Source organism: Garra rufa, chromosome 1 (assembly GCF_049309525.1).
Source record: "Garra rufa chromosome 1, GarRuf1.0, whole genome shotgun sequence".
Lineage (NCBI taxonomy): Eukaryota > Metazoa > Chordata > Actinopteri > Cypriniformes > Cyprinidae > Garra > Garra rufa.
In genome coordinates this window covers 95,504,708-95,526,030 of record NC_133361.1, presented here as the reverse complement: position 1 = coordinate 95,526,030, position 21,323 = coordinate 95,504,708, and the positions used below count along the sequence as shown (strand labels likewise).

The following is a 21,323-nucleotide window of genomic DNA, read 5'->3' as shown; positions in this document are numbered from 1 at the left end:
CTCACCACTATTGTGGGTTTGAGAAGGTGCCCAGAGCGTAGCGAGGGAAACACCATATAATTATCACAGGCGACAGCAAAGCCTGGAGCTTTGAAGCTCTGTAAGAGTGGAGGTCTCAAACGTAAACCCTTGTATGAGGGGAGACCTGACTACACTCATGCTTGTAAGTACAGAGGCGGAGCTTCTGGAGAACGGAGGCTTCACAGAAGACTCTCTAGGGAGAGGAAACCTTGACAACGTTCACTCCACTAGCTCTCAGGAGTGGAGGTCTCAAAATAACCTCTTCAGTGAGGGGAGACCTGGCTACACTTATGCCTAAAGTACTGAAGGGGGAGCCACTGAAAACGCGCTTAGATAGCCGTCTTTTGTAATATTTGTAAATATGGCCTTTTTGCATTGTAAAATCATGAAATAAAAGGTAGACTACAGAAAATGGCATATACTACAGTAATTTACCCACCCACACTTATTTTCCTTCCGATGCCCATGATCCAAAGCCACTTACAAAAGAGAACAATGGAAGCAATCAAAAACAACAAAATAGCAACTCATTTTACTTATAACTTTGCTCTTAGGAAAACTCGACCTGACACCGTGATCACATCCATTTCATCTAAAGGCACTGCAGTCTTTGTTCCCACAACAACTTTCCACACTGAAAACTGTGAAATAATTGGCGCACAAGTAAAAAGCACTTACATATGCCCACTAAAACACCTTATTGGAAACATGTCACTAACCAGTACAAAAATACTCAAACCCAATTCAAATTAACTGCAATTGAAGTTAAAACTAATTAGAAATCTGACACTGAAATAAACCTCTGGCAATCTAATGATGATATTGTGGATGCTCTGCTTGAACTTCCTCAAATTACAGTTACAACACACAATGACTTTGTCATTTAAATTGAACAAAATATTGCTTCATTAGGCACTGATGCAACTGCAATCCCTGACCATGACACTGCAGATGAAACACATACTAAAACTGTTAAAGACACTACACAAGACATCAGAGATGTCAAGATCTAGAGTATGATCAGAGTATACTGGAAATACATACACCACCACACCCCACATGGAAAGAATCTATATGAGGATATATGCGCATATATGAAACCTATATGCAGTATATATGCACATATATGATAATATATATTCTGCATATATGCGTATATAAGCCACATATAGGCAAAATTGAGGTGCATATATGTGCATATACACGCCATATAGGTCTCCTGCATTGCTTCTTTATATCCACATATAAGCCCTATATGTACATACAAGATGTCTCCTATAGACCCTTTGCACGTGACGTCACGCTCTACTCGCGCGAATTCTGAACGCCATGACGGACGGCGGAAGTGTTATTCTGTAGACGGACGGCAAGCCAAATGAGTACGTGTTTGAGTTCGTTCTAGTAGTAAAATGGTTATTTAGTGTTGTGCCGTGGGCTGTGCTAATAGACAGGGTAAAGCCAATATATCTTTTTATCGAATACCATTTGATGGGGAGAGAAGGCAGCGATTGTCAGGCTCGGGGCAAGGAGAGAGAGAGATATGGTGAACTTAAAGGGTCTTTAATAAACAAACTCAAATCAAAAGGAACACATTCAGAATACAGATAACATCATAATGAAAATGGTAAAACAAACAAAAGGCTGGATGAACTTAACTTGAAGTGAAACAGAATGACAGGCAGGCAGGTAGGTTGGTTTGGGAGGTGTAAGGTTTAGAGTCCAGTGTCTATCGAGTAGATCTGACAATGTGTGAGTGAGAGTGCTGTGTATTTGTAGAGGGGAGTTAATGAGGAACGGCAGGTGCAGGTGATCAGAAGGCTGGTGATTGGGAACGAGTGGGCGTGGTGATGGAACCTGGCGGTCCGGATGTGTTGCTGACAGTACCCCCTCCTCCACGGGCAGCTCCCGATGCCCGGGAGCGACGGCGAGGGCGGCCGCGAGGTCTGGGAGCGGGACGGTCCGGGTGTTGCTGATGGAAGTCGGTGAGTAGAGAAGGGTCAAGGATGTCATTACGGGGAACCCAGGACCGCTCCTCAGGACCATACCCCTCCCAGTCCACGAGGTATTCCAGTTGACCCCCTCGCCGCCGAGAGTCCAGAATCTCCCGGACAGAGTAGATGGAAGGGTCCTCCTGGACCTCCGGAGGAGGAGGCACCTCGGCACCGTCAGGTTCTGTGGAGGAATGGAGAGGAGGGTTAGTGGCAGGTTTAAGGAGGGAGACATGAAATGTTGGGTGAATGCGGTAGTGTGCAGAGAGCTGGAGCAGGTAGGTGACAGGATTGATTTGCCTCTGGATGGGAAACGGCCCGATGTAGCGGGGACTGAGCTTCTTACAGGGCAGTCGGAGGCGGATGTCCTTCGTGGAGAGCCATACTAGCTCCCCAGGTTGGTAGGTGGGAGCTGGGCGACGTCGGACATCCGCAAAGGTCTTATGTCTCCGGACTGCCTGCTGTAGATGGACGTGGGCCGAATCCCAGACCCTCTCACTTTCCCGGAACCAGTAGTCGACGGCTGGGATGTTGGAGAGCTCTTCCGACCAGGGAAATAGAGGGGGCTGATAGATTGTCTCAGAGAGTTTTGGGCATACTCAGCCCAGGGCAGGTAACGGCTCCAGTTGTGCTGGTCGGAAGAGCAATAGGCCCGGAGGAAGCGTCCGAGTTCTTGTATCTTCCGCTCAGTCTGGCCGTTGGTTTGAGGGTGGTAGCCTGAGGAAAGGCTGATGGAGACCTGGAGTAATTTGAAGAAAGCATGCCATACCCGGGAGATGAACTGTGGGCCCCGGTCCGACACAATATCCTCAGGGAGGCCGAAATAACGGAAGACAGACTGGAATAGGGTTTCGGCGGTCTCCATGGCTGTGGGTAGTCCCTTGAGGGGAACAAACCGGCATGATTTGGAGAATCGGTCGACGATCACTAGAATGCAGGTACAATTGTTGGATGGTGGCAGGTCGGTGACAAAGTCGATACCGATGTGGGACCAGGGCCGGGCAGGTATGGGCAGAGACTGTAGTTTTCCCTGTGGTAGCTGTCGAGGTGTGTTGGTGATGGCATAGACTGAGCAGGCACAGACATGACGGGCTACCTCACGGGCCATTCCTGGCCACCAGAACCGGGAACGGAGGAGTGAGAGGGTCCGCTTGCTGCCTGGGTGTCCAGAGCCCGGAGAGGAGTGGATGGAGTCCAGGCTCTCGGGATGTGGCCTCTTGGAGTTGTTGGTCGAAGCTCCACAGTATAGGGTTGAGGACTAGCTCTGGAGGAAGGATGGGATCAGAGGTTGACTGGGGGTCCGGTTGGTGAATGCGGGATAAGGCATCCGCCTTAATGTTCTTGTGGCCTGGACGATAGGTGATGGTGAAGGAGAACCTGGAGAAGAACAAGGCCCACCGAGCCTGGCGAGGATTCAGCCGTTTGGCCTCCCGGATGTATTCCAGGTTACGGTGGTCAGTAATGACGGTGAAGGGATGGTTGGCACCCTCCAGCCAGTGCCTCCACTCCTCCAGAGCTAACTTGATGGCCAAGAGTTCCCGATTGCCGATGTCATAGTTTTGTTCCGCTGGGGAAAACTTCCGGGAAAAGAAGGCACATGGATGGAGTGTAGGAGGCTCTCCGGAGTGCTGAGAGAGTACAGCTCCAGCCCCGGTGGTAGATGCGTCGACTTCCACGAAGAAAGGCTTGGTTGGGTCTGGAAGGACGAGGGCCGGAGCCGTACTGAAGGCGGTTTTGAGGGTGGTGAAGGCGTGGGCGGCGGCAGGAGTCCAGGTTAGGGTTTTGGGCTTCCCTTTGAGGAGGTTGGTGAGACTGGCAGAATGAAGGCTGAAGCGGTGGATGAAACGGCGGTAAAAGTTGGCAAATCCGAGGAAGCGTTGGAGTTCCTTGACTGTGGAAGGAGTGGGCCAGTCCCTGATGGCTGCGACCTTGTCCGTGTCCATGCTGATCCCAGCTGGACCGATGACGTAGCCGAGGAACTGGATGGTGGTTTGGTGGAACTCGCACTTCTCCGCCTTGAGGTACAGATGATGGTTTCTCAGCTTCGTGAGGACCTGCGTAACGTGGTGGCGATGGTCGGCCAGGTTCCGAGAGTAGATGAGGATGTCATCTATGTAGACAATGACGAATCGGTGGAGGAACTCTCGGAACACCTCGTTCATGAAGCCCTGGAAGACCGAGGGCGCGTTGACCAGGCCGTAGGGCATGACCCGGTAGTGGTAGTGGCCGGTAGGGGTGATGAAGGCGGTCTTCCACTCGTCCCCAGGGCGTATGCGAACGAGGTTGTACGCGCTACGCAGGTCCAGCTTGGAGAAGATGCGAGCTCCGCGCAGTTCCTCGAGGGCAGCTGGGACCAACGGCAGGGGATACGGGAACTTGACCGTCTGGGAGTTGAGGACCCGGTAGTCGATACAAGGTCGCAGACCTCCGTCCTTCTTGCCCACAAAGAAGAAACTGGAGGCGGCTGGCGAGGTGGATGGTACAATGAAACCCTGTTGGAGAGCCTCCTTGATGTACTCCTCCATGGCCTTCTGCTCCGGGATGGACAAAGGGTATACTTTACCCCTAGGGAGTTTAGCTCCAGGCAGCAAGTCAATGGCGCAGTCCCATGGCCTATGAGGTGGCAATTTGGTGGCGGCCTGCTTGCTAAAGACATCCTGGAACGCCCTGTAGTCCTCCGGGATGAAGACGTCCTTGGCGGAGTCGGGACTCTCGGCGAGGGTGGACTGGATAGAGAGGTTGGGAACAGGTAAGTGTTGAAGGCAGGATTCGTGGCACTTCGGACTCCACTGGAGGACGTCACACCTCTTCCAGTCCATCAACGGTGAGTGTTGGATAAGCCAAGGGCGTCCCAGGACGATGTCCACAGTAGCGCCCTCCAGCACCAGAAAAGAGATCTCCTCCACGTGGAAGTTGCCGATTTGAAGGTTGAAGACAGGTGATCGTTGTTTGACTCGACCGGGTCCCAGGGGCTCACCTCTGATGGTGTTGATCAGGTAATGGGGAGACTGAGGTAAGGCAGGCTGGTTGAAGGATTTTAGCGTGTTGAGGGAGATGAAGTTCCCCGAGGCACCAGAGTCAATAAGGGCTTGGACTGTGAAAGCAGAGTCTTTGATCAGTAGAGTGACTAGAAGTTTTCTCATTTGTGAAACGTCTGGGGAAATGTTAGAGATACTCACAAGCGAACGTGGTGGTTTGATGGGACAGGAAGTGATGGTATGGTTTTCTCCTCCACAGTAAAGACAGAGCCCCTGGGACACGCGGCGGTATCTCTCCGCAGCAGACAGATGGTATGAGTCCGTTTGCATGGGTTCTGGTGCTGGAGGAGAATATCCGGAAGCGGGCGAGGCGGCTGGAGGAGAAATGACGTTAGGAGTACATGCAGCCAAGCGTTGGGCGATCTGGTTAGTCTTCTGAAGGAGCATTTCGAGACCGATGGAGTCATCGAATATCACCAGCTGCTGTCTGATGTTAGCATTGAGCCCTTGACGGAAGATGGAGCAGAGCGCTGGTTCATTCCAGCCACTGAGGGTCGCTAGAGTACGGAACCGGAGAGTGTACCGAAGTGTTCTCACCAGCCGAAGAAGAGCCTTAGGGCCTACAGGCGTAGCAGTTCATCCAAGACTGATAATGATCCGGTCGATCGTCCAAAAACTTCCTTGAAGTGTTTGGTGAATGCAGATAGATTGCCGATTAAGGGGTTATCCGCTTGCCACAATGCATCAGCCCAATCCAGCGCTCTGCCCGACAGCAAGCTGGTGATGAACGCCGTCTTCGAAACGCTCCGTTGCAAATCGCTGGGGCTGCATCTCAAAGTGGAGAGTACACTGGAGTAGAAAGCCGTTGCATTTGTCCGCCTCGCCCGAGTAGCAAGCAGGCAAGGCCATGGGACTTCCAGAGGCAAACGGGGAAGTGCTCGGTGCAGGTTGGAAGATGGAGAGAAGAGGATCGGAAGTGGGGCGAGTTGACATGGTGAAGTATCTGATGATCTTTTCTAGGTCAGATCTTCTGTCAGGCTCGGGGCAAGGAGAGAGAGAGATATGGTGAACTTAAAGGGTCTTTAATAAACAAACTCAAATCAAAAGGAACACATTCAGAATACAGATAACATCATAATGAAAATGGTAAAACAAACAAAAGGCTGGATGAACTTAACTTGAAGTGAAACAGAATGACAGGCAGGCAGGTAGGTTGGTTTGGGAGGTGTTAGAGTCCAGTGTCTATCGAGTAGATCTGACAATGTGTGAGTGAGAGTGCTGTGTATTTGTAGAGGGGAGTTAATGAGGAACGGCAGGTGCAGGTGATCAGAAGGCTGGTGATTGGGAACGAGTGGGCGTGGTGATGGAACCTGACGGTCCGGATGTGTTGCTGACAGCGATGGGTTGCTGCTATCAGCCGAAAGGACTGGTAGCCCTCCAAGTCATAGATATATATACATAGATACCGCATTGGACCGCTCCAAGCACGTAGATGCGTCCGCCATTTTGGAACGGTCCACTTGACGTCATTCACCATACTGTAGGTTCGCAGACCAACGGCTGTGCAGGACTGTGGCTTTTCGAATTTTCAGTGATTACTATGAGATCTATGGGTGAATGACGTCAAGTAGACCGCAGTGAAATGGCGGATGGCTTACGTATAACGGCCCATAGAAACAGTCGCTAATGAGGCATCTATGTATATATATCTATGCTCCAAGTACTCCAGGATTTGCAGCGAGCATTTTTTATAAGGTAAGGTTAGGTTCATGTATTTCCCAGTTACGTTTACTTAATTTGTGTAATGCCACACCGTCATACTTGTCCAGATGGAGACCCAGTCAAATTGTCATTTATAACATGAGTAACCTAAATTAGCTATGTAATTGCAAGTACCAGCTAGCGTGATAGGGCTGTGAAGTCTTACCCATTCACAAAGGTAGCTAACGTTAGCTTAATGTCAGGAATAGCAGATTTTGGTGCCACTTAAATGTCTATGCTTCTCTCTGATCCTCCTATATATTCACGTTAGAGGCAATGTAAACATTGGCACATGTGAGGCTATTTAAAACTCAACATTCTAGGAATGTTGATTTGTAACATTCCAACAGCATAAAAATATCCAGTTGCCTTAATGTCAGTAGAATGTTATTTAAGGTTTAGTATGATGTTCCTGAAACATTCATTCAATCATTCAAACACCTGCTTTGAACAAGCACTGAAAGAAAGAGAAATAAGAACACACACTTCAGCCACAGCCTTAGAAGAACTGAAGACAAAAGACATCAAATCTCCCAAGATCTGATTAAACAACTCCACAAATAGGATTACCAACTTACAATATTACTAACCAGATTAACTGTATTTTTGCCAGATGTCTACAGCAGTTCTTATTGAGAATTAACAAAGGTTTAGATGTTGATGTTTCTTATGGAAAATGTTAAGTTTGAAGTCACCATCCTGGAGATCTGTGTTTGCTTTAGTTGGGCTCTTGACCCTTGGCTTTTGTTGAGTTGCTTCTTTTGCAGTAATTGCAGGTGTTTTCAAAAAACATTAGGTAACATTTACTAACATTAAGGTGTGGGACACTGCAGGTGAATTTTGCTCTTTTAGTCCTGGCCGGATAGCCGCAGGGGAGTCGGAGTCCACTGCAGGTGGCGAGATCTACGGCAGGATGGCAGAGCGCTGAGCGGGCAGGTAAGCTTCTAAGCTTTTTCCTCGGCTTTGGCTTCTTGCAGCAGAGTCAGCGAAGAGATGTCTCGTCGCTGAAGGAGAAGATTCTGATTATATGGCGCTTTTCGCCGACTTATATAGCAGTCAGCTCTGCCCCTTCTGGAGGGTAAAAGCACCATTGGTTTGTGCAACTTCACAAATGTTTGCAAATCAGGCTTCAGTATCGGAGTAAACAGGAGTTTCCCCATAAGCAGTCGTCAAAAATGACGATGCAACGAGAGTTACCTTTCGAAAGGGAGCACGTGCACACTTGCGTTCCGAAGAGCGAAGATCCATCCAACCGCCACCAATGTAGTAGCATCCGAGATATTGGACTGGACAGGTTTTTCTGTCACTACTGGAGTCAAACTCAGTTGCATGTCTACAAAACCTTGTCCAAAAAATCTCCCCCAACTGTGTGCTTTGATGCAACTGGCTCGGTTGTAAAAAAAAAAAAACAGCTGAGACCAAATGGCAGATCTGGTCATGTATTTCTTTATCAAGGTATTCTGACAACAAAAAAATTGCCCCAGTGTCCCAGTTGTACAAATGCTGTCAGAGAAACATGACATTAATGCCATTGTAAACTGGTTGACAGAATGGATTCGGTCAGGTGCACCTGTGCCAAAAGATGCAGTGAGTGATTTTTCTCTAGCTATTCTTGGCGCTCTGGTCAAGGTTTTACTCCTCATCCTGATCTGAAGTCCTACATTAATGAATCCTTTCATGTCCTTCTTGGAACCCGGTCTGCTAAACTCCCCCCATGTTTTATCAGGGTTGATGTTGCACACTGCATCAAGATGATATGCCAGTGGGACTGCCTGAAGAAGAAGACACACCGTGTTAAAGATTTCTTTGTGAGGTCACTAGCAAAACTTATTCAGTCACAGTGCTTGGACCATGCAAAAGAGCTCTTACGTGCTATCATGGTTGTGGCCCTCAGTGAAGCAGAAGGCGATGACAGCTCTAGAGCCCCTCTTGCATCAGAAATGTGCAAAAAGTATCTGAAAGCACAAATTCCTGATGACTCCATCATCGTTCCAGATGAGGAGACAGAGGAAAACGACAAAGTGGAATCAGTTGATGAGATCCAGAAAGGACATACGACAGTGGGTAACAGAAATATGTGAAGAAAGCAGGTCACTTGCTTCAGCTGACGGGGATAGAGATAATGTTCACTTCCTTCCTGAGATTATTCCACATATTTTAAGACTAGCAAATTACTTGCCACTCTGGACAGGAATAATGGTCCCTCTCTTTAAAAGTAACAGCATCACAGCAAGCTCAGCCACTGTTGAAGCGGAGTTCTAAAACATAAAACATGGCCTTTTCAAACATGAAAACTTGCCTATCCGAGCTGACCGGTTCATTGCTCATCATCTTTCCTTCATCGAAAGAACTGCACAGGAAAAAAACAAACGTGGGCTCACTGACAGTCACAGATACTAATCTAGGATCCATGATGCTCACAGTGCAGATGCCAAAAAAAAAGGATGCTCACCGATTTGTGGGATCTGATGCAAATGTTACTGCATGTAACGAAGATGCTGTTGAGAACTGGAAGGGCCAAGCTTTTCCACCCAAAAAAGGAAGAGGACGTCCTACCTCTCTCCTTGTACTGAGTGGCTCAATGCAGAGGAATCTTTTGGTGCCAAAAGAGTGAAGTTGGGATTATTAAAAAATAGAAGCCTTCACCAGCCTATTAGATTTGGAGAATCATCAATCTCTGTAATCAATACCTGTGCATTTGACACATTTGTTCAGTGCTTTTGTGCCTTCTGCGACACCTCTGCATTTCAAAATGCTGTTATGAAAGACAGCGAAAACCCAGTCTTGCAGTTTGTGAAAGCCATTGCCACAGATGGTGTGACCCAACAAAGCTAAAAGAGGAGGGCCGAGCTGCTTAGTGCAATGTTTGAAGCAGTCCAGTTGAGGTCTGGTGCCCTCCAAATTGATGCCCAGTGCAACATCTCCACTGTTATCGAGTAGACAATGAGGAAAATATCAAGTGTTTATTTAACCAAATCCTGTTCTATACAGTACTGCTACCTCAGTAAAGGGATGACGAGGGAAGTGCCACTTGTTTCTCCTGCCATTTCTGTCCTCAAAGCTTCAGGTATGGCTCATCTTGGCACTGCTGTGGAAGCAGGACTCAGCCTACCTGAGTCTTCCTGCCTCAGGCCAAACTCCAATGCATCTCTATGTCCATCAGATTTCAAAACAGAGGACACTGCTGAAAAAAACAGCTAATACCAACCTAGGCTGGTTGGCTGGTCTTAAGCTGGTTTAAGCTGGAAGTAGCTGGTCTCCCAGCCTGGCCAGGCTGGTTTTAGCTGGTGGTTTCCCAGCCTGGCCAGCTAAGACCAGCCTGGCCAGGCTGGAAAAGTGGCCAAAACCAGCCTGCCTTCCAGCTATGACCAGCTAAAATCAGGCTGGTTGACCAGCTAAAACCAGCCAACCAGCCTAGGCTGGTTTTAGCTGTTTTTTTCACCAGGGGACTGCACCTCAGGAAAGGAAGTCTGTGCAGGGAAAGTTACACACAGCTACAGGATTGGAGAGATAGTATGGATCGATACTGACCTTGCAAATGAAAAAGTTTCCTTGAGTGAATGTCCTGCCAATCTGGTTCTCCAAGGAAAGACCTTTACTTTTCCAAGGAAGCTTATCCAGTGGTGGTTTAGGCCACTACACTGCCTACTGCAGGAGAGCTCCAGGTGTGTGGGAGTTCTACGATGACTTGCCAAGTGGAGTGAACACAGCATCTGAAAGCAAAAAGTTGCAACCCCATGCTGTGTTATACACAGTATAATGAGCATGCGTGTATTGTTTGGTCTTTTGTTTCATTACTATTACATCTGTTCAATACGGCTAAGTTATGTTATCAGTATGTTCAGTCTTTCATATAAAGTCGTTTTTCAAAATCAAGTCACTTTTGTTCTCTTTTCTTTGTCATTCTAAGTATATTTCCTTTTCAAACCCATTCAACTTTACCTGTATCCTCTTGAAGGTAACATTTTGCTTTCAATAAATTTGCCGTATTTATAATGTGTTGATCTCAACTTTTCAGTTCAAACAGCCACTTTTCCTCTGCCAGCCCTGGGGAACACTGACTGATTTTGCTTTTAATTATACAAGTTTATTATTATTACTGTACAGCAGCCTCGCTGCACAGTAATAATAATAAACTTGTATAATTAAAAGCAAAATCATACAAACTGACTGAAAAAACAATGTAGGTTCACTTCAATCAATACATCTGTGATGTCAGTTTTAAGAGGAGCAAAACAAATTTTTTTGTCCATCTTGTGTTTGTTTAGGCTCTGGTATAATTTGAAATATCCACAATGAACCAGTTTATGTTCTGAAACATATAAAACATTCATACAACATAATACCACAGCAAGCACAAGAAAATTGGATCTTTAAATAACAGAGTTCTATAGCTGTGTTTATAACCAGCAGTATTATTATGGTGTAGGCTGTAAATAACTTTTAATATCTCAGAAACCAAAGCAGCACAAACGATAATTTTACCTGCACAAATCAGCACAAACGGAGCACTAACCGCTCCGCCTATGTGCCTTTACTTTTTAAAGTGGGTGTGGGGGACAGCTGACGTCACAAGGCTGCGCCACGCTCCCGCCTCTGTGTTTCAGCTGAAGACAGGTTTGTGGCTGCATTTGAAATCGCATACTTTCATACTATTTATTAGGCAAAAAGCAGTAGGCGAAGGAAAAGTATGCATGAAATCTCAAAAGCGTAGGCGAGATTTACCTGAATGGATCACTATTTCTCGCGAGATTTAGGCGTACGTATACTTAAGTATCGTTCGAATATTCCTACTTACCTACTATATAGTAGGCGAAATAGGTACGTGAGAAGAGTAGTATGTCCGAAACCCACAGTATTCATAAAAGAGTAGGCGAGAGTTCCCGGATGACCTACTGCGTCCCGCCCAGACTCCGAAGTGCCGATCGAGGGATACTTTTCTATCCCATAATGCCATGGGAGAGGATACGTGAACCAAGAAGAAGAGAGGATTGCGTCTAGTTTGCCGCGAACGGCCGAAATAAAAAGAAGAAGAAGAAGAAGAAGAAGAAAAGAATACATCATAATCGAACATGGCAGAGAAGAGTCAGGAGGATGTTTTCAAATGTGAGTATTAACCAAAAACAGGGTTTCCTGTGTTAAAATTGCATTTTTGTAAAAACGTGCATCATGTTGTTAAAATGTGATAGTCGCTGGGGAGCTCCATTAAGCACTTAAGTTATGCGTCTACAAAGTGATTTGCTGCCATCGTAAAATTTATTATTCCCACTTCTAAAATCATGATTGAAAGCTCATTAATGTGCAGTTGTAACTACGAAATTTACGTACTCTAATTCAAATGGCTTGTGACTTTAGCACTTTATATGTTCTAAATCATAAACACAGTTAAAAACATTTACTAAAGGTTTATCTAATATCTGACAGAAACAACTTTGACAAATTCGCTTAAGAGAACATCACAACATAAAACAGACCTCTGTGATATGTGTGTGCAATTATCGTTACCTATGTAGTAGAATTCACTGTTGTCAACACTGCCAATATAAATATTTCTGTAATGCAAATAAATTCAAAGTTATCAATAAGCTATCAAATGTATTTGTGTATTAGTACTGTTGATAAAATGAGTAGCAAATGTTATTGGATAAAACACTCCAGCAACTGCCTTAACATTTAAATGTGCAAGTGGTTTGCTGGCTTGTAATCAAAGGAGAACCATTTTAGTGCAATATAGCACCTCAACCAACCCAAAAAAACACAGAAGGACTTTTGTTCTGTGTGTAGTGTTGTAAACATAAGTCACAGAACTTGTAACAATCTTGTTTGTATGTTACAGGGACAGATGAGCACACACACAGGTGCTTATCCGGTGGAGAGTGGCAAATGAGGCCCTCTTCACCAGAAAACGGAATGCAACCATCGAAGGCTTTGAGTGAGTATACTGCAGAAACCAATAAAAACAGCATATGACATGAGTTAACAAATGTAATTTTTAAACATACACAAAACAGCACTTTTCTGCTTCTTGATTTGTGTGCAGAGCTTTTGTCATGGAGCAGGGCCTGCAAGACCGGGTGGCACTGGCCTTTGTAAAAAAAAAAGGAAAACTTGAAACAAAAATATAAAGTAAGATAGTGTTGTTTCTAATACAAAACATTGTGCTGTTAAAATGTCTGCTTTTGTTTGTGCAATTTTGTAGGATCTCAAATGTCCGGCGAAATGTGTGAGCACTGAGGATGGAGAGCCCACAGCAGCATCTTGGAAATGGTGAAGTGCCATGGATGAGACAATTGGGGGCAGACCCTCCATCACTCCACCTGCCCTTATTGCCTCATCTAGCCCGGATGTTGCTGTGGCCCCTACATCCTCAGTGAGTCAGCACTCTCAAGAAAAAGAACCTGCAAATCTTTAGAAGACGTAATCAAGGAGATGGAGGAGAGGGAATCTGCGAGAGAGCAGGAAGCAGTGGAAAGGGAGGAGAAAAGGAGGAGAAGGAGGAGAGACGAGAAAGAGAGAGACAAGAGCGGGAGGAGAGACGGCAAGCTGAGGAACGAGAAAGAGAAGCAAGGTGGCGCCGGGAAGCAAATCAAAGGGAGGAAAGATTGCTTAACCTGCTTGAGTTAATTGCGAAAAAATAAGTTGAATAAATGTGTATATATGTATTTAAACATTTGGATTTTTGTGAACAGAAATTTATTTGAAATGAGAATGTAATTGCACACACACGTACACACACACACACGCGCGCGCTCACACACACACTAGTTTACATGTTTTATGGGGACATTCCATAGGCGTAATGGTTTTTATACTGTACAAACCGTACTTTCTATCGGTCCCAAGTAGCTCTTGGTGTGAGTTAGAGGGTCTAAAGCGCAGCATGAGGTTTCTGACTAAAAAACATATGCAGGTGTCAGCCCTCATCAAAGACAGGTAAAGACATGCCTATGTACACACAAAAAATCTTGCTGCTGACTAAATTAACAACTAAAATCAAATATTATTTTGCTTACACCCCCAATGGAGATGCAGATATGATGGAGGCAAAATGGAAAAGCATAGTCAATCATGTTCAGGACATCCACAGACATGACACTCCAGTGTTTCCCTGCTGTGCACATCCACCTCTGGAGGGGGAAGCAAGGAACAAGGAGTGGCTGGAACTAGATACAACTATTGTGTTCATTATGTGGCTGAAAATGAACAAGATGTGATACAAATCCCACCTCATTTTGATCATACAGTCAGGCCTCATCTTAACAGAATGTGTGTTAATGCAGGATCAAATGTAGCAGTTAAACTGGAGAGTGTAACTACTAGACCAGCACTGGTAAAGGATGTTCAGCAGTTGTCTCCACAGCATCAGACCTTTTCACTGGAGGGATTTCACTCCCTCATCCTGCACTTTGCACACTGGGTTCTCCTTCCTTGGGATGTACAGTTATGTGATGGTGAAAAAATAAGTACTTTCTGAAAATAATGCAATCTAACACAGCAGCTTAACTTTATTGGATTGTGCAGTAAGCAAAGCTGCGCAAAGATTGTTAATGTTTGAACAACAGCATCACATACCGCTCTCAAAAATGATAAAGTTGAATCATCACCACTGGAAACAGCTTGGAAAAAAAACATTATAACCTTCATGACAATACATTTATTGCAGAACTGTATTATCTTTGTGTACCCTATTAATGGGGACTAGGAATTAGATATTAAATAGAGAGGGGGGAACATTTCCTTAACTTTGTATACAAAACATGTTTTTTTTTTTTTTCAAAAATTGGTTTTAAACAGTCTTATTGGGTTTATTCATACAACTTGTAATGGGTACAAATGATACTTTTTCGATAGACTTCTTTTGGCAGCCCTGCATTTCAACCACAATGGCAGCAGAGACGTTGCTCGAACCAGTGATGGTGAGGTGTGTTATGCGGTTCGCTACCCAAGGTTCAACAAAGGTGGCTGAGCAGTACGTCCTGTTAAGGAAAAGCCATCATATCGTACTTTAAAGTACAATCTAGTTCCTACATTATTTATCTATGCAGTGACTCACGGGGGTCTGTGTCCTGCAATATGCACTTTAAAATATACATCCATAACAAACTTGTTTTCTAGCATCAGGCCTTTAATGTTATTAAAACATGCCAGTGCTTTAACTCAGCTGCATATGTAGTCTGTTTGTTCAATTAATTGCATTCACTTGGTATCCAAGTCATTATTTAGCCCCTTGTTAATAGAGGGCTAAAAAATCAGCATTGCTTGATCAACAGGACCACAGTTCAGGACATTTTTTGTTATTCTGTCTCAACCGCTCTGTCTTTCTCCCTTACTGAGTGTGGGAAGCTGTTGGTGGAGAAACTGAAGGCCCTTAGGTACTTCCCCCTCCTGTTGTGGGAAAAGTACAGGCCACAAAATAAAAAGTGGATGGCCCATCTCCAGTGCCCATTTGAGCTGCCAGTGGTAGCACATGTGGTCCTGGAGAAGATAGTGTGCCTATTTGAAAGTTTGTTAGAAGGTAGGTCACATCACAATATCAGTACATTCATGAGTCTCTCTTAAGACTGATCCTGTATTGTGTACCTATCCAGATGGATCAGATTTAATGTAAAATGTAAAATAGGAGTGACTGGGAGGAGGGACATGCAGGGGATCGAGAGAGAGGCACAGACTGACAGAGTAAAGAGTAAGAGATGGACAGATAGAAAGAGCTGGGAGTGATGGAAAAAGAAGAGATGGAGGCAGACAAGGAGAGAGAACAGACAGAGCAAGCTGAAAAAAAGAGTCTGAGGTGAAGAAAACAGTAGTAGCAGCAAGCAGGTAAGTACCAATACAGAATAGAAGATGCAGATCAATAAGGGCATGTAGAATATGTAGTTACAGAAAAACACGACAACAGTGTTGCCGAGGACACAACGAGGAAGAGGAAATAAGTCACAGAATTACACAGAAACTTTCACTCTTTTTGAGGTTCACCACCCAACTACTTTGTGTCTTCATCATTGCTTTATTTGACAGGTTGGCGGCTGTTAATGTCAAGCCTTGGTACTTTCCAAAATTAGGACCAGCCTACAATAAAAGAATAAATACAATTTTCTAATTTGATTTTTGACCACCTTTGATCTTGTAGGTATCTTCCACTTCTAGAGGTCAGAACTGCCTGCCTTTTCCGTGTTTATTTCACTCCTCCCCACACTGCAGCCACCTACCCTTGCCTAAATTTCAAACGAGGCTAGCCACATCTCAGACGATCCTATTAGTCACAAGTCTGCACGTGCTCCTGTCTGTGATTTGGTTGAAGAAAAATGTGCTTTTAATGATTTAAGATGTTTACATCAATACAACTCGTTTAAAGAATTATATGTAAAACTGTGAAATGAATTATTACTAAATGTAGCACTTCAATGATTTTAAACTTCCTGAATGAAGGATGTTTTGTAACTAAAAGCAAGTAGTGATGGAGAAGCTGAGGTTTTTGATATTCCTGAATCAATTGATTTGCAACATGATTCACTGGTTTAAATCTCTCAAATTAGCGCACACTAATGAAACCTGCTGATCAAAACAGTACTCTAAATTAAACGACACAAACGTGAAATTAGCTTCAACCGTAAATGTATTTATTTTTTAATCTATTAAATATAACCTACAGATCAGACAATACCAAATAAAGCTTAATACAAATGGGGACAAATGCAACCTTGTATATAATGCGACATCTGTATTAATTTGAGTGCTAGTTTGCGTAGTTTTTTTTTTTTTTCTAAAGTCTTCATAAAATCAAAATTGTACTTAGTTTTTTTGTGTGAATATGTTAGCCTTAAGTTTACCTATAAGGTAGTCAACGTCTTAACAATGACACTCGGTTTTAGAAGATACAATTATTTAGATTCTAACAGTCTCTAACTTCCGGCAATATGGATCAACGCATTTTATCACCCTGCACTTCAGATTTTCATCAAAGTTTCTGTTTAATCAAACGCTCTCTAGAATCCGACGAGTCCTGCGCCCTACATTATAAATAACACCAGGTCAAATAATCATTGAGGGAGCGAAATATGGGTCGTAAGTGTATCTTTGGTTGTTCAAGTGCTCACGTTTTGTTCATTTTCCCAACTACACCCTGGTTAAGATCAAAATGGCTTGAATTTACTCACTTTGAAGAAGGAGGTATTTGTGCAAGGTCACGACTTTGCGATTTGCATTTTTCCAATGATTGATTCACCAATTTTGCGATGGTGGCCTCTGGTTATGCAATCAACCTTCAGTTAGCAGAGACGGCTGTTCCAACCTTTACAATGTAGGGGCATCCTTCCCAGCACAAGTAAGTATTTTAAGTGACATTTATTCAAATTAAATTAATTTTCTATTACGTTAACTTTGTACTAAAGATGTTGGATGTCAATGCGACTTGGCACTGAACATCTCATTTTGCATTGCTTTTAACCCTCTCTTTGTATCTGTTTTGTTCCGGTTTCCTTATTTGGTAATGTTGCACCTGCATCTGAGTTTAATTATCCTGTGTATTTAAGTTCCTGCTTATCCCTTCCTTTTCGTCTGGTCTTAAAATGTCTTTACGTTGTGTTGGATGTATGTTCCCCTGCTTACCTGTCAGGATTACCCTTTGTAGGTTTTATTAAAGAACTTTTGTTTAAGGCTATGTCTACATTAATCCGGATACATTTGAAAATGGAGTTTTCATTTTAAAACGCTCTCCGTCCACACTAGCGTTTCCAAGCGTTTTCCAAAGGTATTTCATCCACACTGAAACGTAGGAAAACATTAAATTCGCCTTACTGCGCATGCGTAAAGCCTCCAAAATTATACAGATGTAATACGTTTTCACGCAATTCTTCTGCCGGGATCATTCACGGAAATATCTCATCGTTCACTGACGCGTCTATATCGCGCACATTTCATATTTTTTTCTGATAAGCAGTTGTTGTCGTCATGTTTTGCAGGACAGCAACTGTGAGTAAATTTTCTGTCATCATTTTAGGACTGTAATTTGAGGAGTATACAATCAAAGGCAAATCTCGTTAGCAGCAGTGTGCCAGTGAATAGCACAGGCACAATTACTGGTGTAAACATAGAGATCTATTGGTACAATATGCATCACATGACTAAATATGCGTCATCGTTTTCAAAACGCTCTCCAAAGTGGATAAATTTGAAAACTCCGTTTTCACGTTGTAGTGTGGACAGTGAAAACGGAGTTTTCAAATTTATCCACTTTGGAGAGCGTTTTCAAAAAGCTCTGTTTTCCTTGACAAAAACGCCATCTCAGTGTGGACGGAAAGCCAAAACGCAGAGAAAAAGATGCGTTTTCAAACTAAAACGTATTAGTGTGGACATATGTGGCCTAATTCTCATCTGTGTGCATCGCACACATACAGTCATTTACGTTTAAGGTAAACCATACACTGCTGTGTGAGCAGTGTATGGTTAAAAATGACAAAACTGTAATTTGGCAACAGAAAAAATGCTGTATGTGCTAAAAGTGGTGAGTTGTAAACTGTTGCTTGGCTGGTAGGTAACAGAAAATAGAGCTAATGGGTTGATGAGAAGCTATTTGTCCATGGATAAAGGAGGGGTATGAAAATGTGTTACTGCTGAATACAACTATTTAATCAGTTTTTTATATACGTACTTCAATGTATAATTAACAAGAAAATTAATGAAGGCCAACAGCTTGTTTATTGTAGCAAATGAATTGGGCAGGAAACTAAGTATATCTACTGTACGTACAGGCTACTGGATGCACAACAAAGAATGAACTGTGCAGATTAAAAAAAAAAAGACCTGCACAAAACTAGAATAATATTTCCATGCTTCTCCTGATAAAGTCCATAAAAGCTTATTTTTTCAATACAATCTTGAACAAAGAAAACAGACAGTCTTATATTTGCACGATTGTTCACATGTATCTGTAAGTGTGATGGAAAACAATGTATTAGTACTTTGACTACAATTGAATGTCTTTCAAAATGAATGTGTAGATGATTGTAGAAATTGCTTCTTTTTCTAAACCTCTTCTTGCATTGAAGAAAATGGCAGTTTCTTCCCAGAATGAGTTTGCAAATGACGTATCAGGTTGCTTTGATAAGTGAAACTTTTCTCACACTGAACACACTTGTACGGTTTCTCTCCAGTGTGAACTCTCTTGTGAACCTTAAGGTTTACTTTAAACGTGAAACTCTTCCCACACTGTTTGCAGATGAAAGGCTTCTCTCCAGTGTGAATTTTCATGTGGATAATAAGGTTTTTTTCCTGCGCAAAACTCTTCCCACACAGTTTGCAGATGAAAGGTTTCTCTCCAGTGTGAATTCGCATGTGGGCATTAAGGGTTTTTTTCTGTGTAAAACTCTTTCCACACTGATGACATATGAACGGCTTCTTTTCGGAGTGAATTATCATGTGAGTCTTAAGAACTCCTTTTCGTGAGAAACTCTTCCCACACAGTTTGCAGATGAAAGGCTTTTCTCCAGTGTGAACTCTCATGTGGACAGTAAAGTTAGTTTTGTGTGTAAAACTCTTTCCACACTGAGGGCATATTAACGGCTTCTTTTCAATGTGAATTCTCATGTGACTCTGGAGATGTCCTCTTAAAATGAAACTCTTCCCACACTGTTGGCAGCTGTAAGGTCTCTCTCCAGTGTGAATTCTCAGGTTAGAATTAAGGTTTGTTCTTTGTATTTTTTTATTTGTTTCTGGTGAGGAAGTTTTTTTATTCTGTGAGCAATTAATTGATTTTTCTTCAGTTTTGAAATCATGTTTCTCATTTTGATCTTTCTCTTCTGTTTCGTTGAGTTCTTGACTCTCCTCTTTCAGTGCCATCAGGTCTGAGGTCAAATAAGAAAAATGTAAGTTAACAGCAGTTTAATGGCACAAAGCAACAGACATCAAAACATTTAAACTAGTGCTGTCAATTAATTAAAAAAAATAACTATTTGACAATAAACGATTTCACATTAAATCTCCAAATTAAACAATGTTAATGGGATGTAAAACAACATAAAGATTGTCCAATTTAAAATATGGGGCTTATTGGCATCTTTTTACCAAGAAGCCTATTGTTAATGAAGACTCATTCTCATTGATACAAATACTGCTACTGATCTGTCTCTGTTAAATACATTTCCTTCCAATTTTAGCCATTAATTATAGCCATAATTAAAAACAATTATTTGCAACATATTGTTGTGCTTTTATCACAACTACCATATAATTATGAAAAACAAATTACTACCTCCTTTAAAAAACACATAATTTTCCATGTTTTATCTTCACACTAGATCATTTAAAAGCAGCATTTAAGTAAGAAATATTTTCTAATTAAACCCAGAGAAGTAATGATGAGTGAGTTTCGGTTTCCAGAGTTGGAGAGTAACAAAGTTCATGTAACATCATTTCATATTTAAAATACAAGATGAGTAACTACGGTAAACTATTACAGAACATGTTACCAGTTTCAGATGCAGAACAGTTATTTGATGCATTCATGACGTCTAGACTGGACTATTGTAACGCACTACTATGTGGCTGTCCTGCATCTTCAATTTACAAGCTGGTGTTTCTGAAATACTATTTATTGCTTGTTTTAATGGACATTCACTGCTATTTACATTTCAGTATCACACTTTTGATGATAGCAGAAAAAATCACTTAAAGTTAAAACAAATTTCAAGTTAAAAACTGAAGTATCATTGTTTGCTTCAAGCTAAATAAAGTAACTGTCAGATACCGCTTCATTGTTTTCTAATCAAACTATACTGTGTTTAATGTTACACTGTCAGAAAAAAGGGTACGGTTGGGGTCCATTTGTGAACACTTAGGGTACAAATGGTGAAGTTGTACCCTCGATGGGTCATAGTTGCACCTTAGAGTACTCATATGTACCATTCAGGGGTAAAAAAGGTACAGATATGTTTCCAACTGCCAGAGGGTCCACGTTTGTACCATTTAATCCCCAAAGAAAGGTACAATCACTTGTGTGACCAAAGGAGTAAGCCAGATGTCTTTTCATGAGTTGTTGGTTATTTGGAAGAGATGCACAAAATAACCAAATATGTTCAAGAGCCTGCATCTTTCTGACAAGTTCTGAACAGTACACACGCAAATTACATTTTAGTGATTATGCAGACCATCAAGATAATAACTTTTAAACGTAAAGCATATGTATTAAAGTAGGTCTGCATTTTTAATTGTAATTTCAAACTGATATAAGAGCTGTTTTAAGTTTTGTTTTTAATGTAGAGTTAAACAAATACACGTATTAATATTACTTAGCAAAAGCACAATGTAGTAGACAAAACTATTTAATGTTTATTAAACATTATATGGTGTACTACTTTGCCTCAGTTCAAATACATATTTTCGAAGCCAGCCTTTTCGTGTCGTCCAATGGGATTGTAGCCCGCGCTGTGCATTTTGAAAATGAGATTGTGCATGACGCCGGTTATTCAGGACATCATTCAATTAATTTCTGACGCTGTCGACGGAGGCACGGAGGATCTTCTTCAAAAACGGAAAGAAGCTGCCTGGAATACATGTCACTGAAGACGAAGCACAGAAATTT

General features: G+C 42.8%; 1 protein-coding gene across 1 annotated transcript in view; it reads right to left on the bottom strand.

Moving 5' to 3' along the window:
- Positions 1–21,323, bottom strand: part of LOC141340567 (uncharacterized) — a 286,821-nt gene that overhangs the window by 42,182 nt on the left and 223,316 nt on the right. Inside the window, exon 5 of the mRNA XM_073845603.1 lies at positions 18,829–19,141. Coding sequence (XP_073701704.1) covers positions 18,829–19,141 — 313 coding nt within the window. The remainder of the gene's footprint in view (positions 1–18,828; positions 19,142–21,323) is intronic.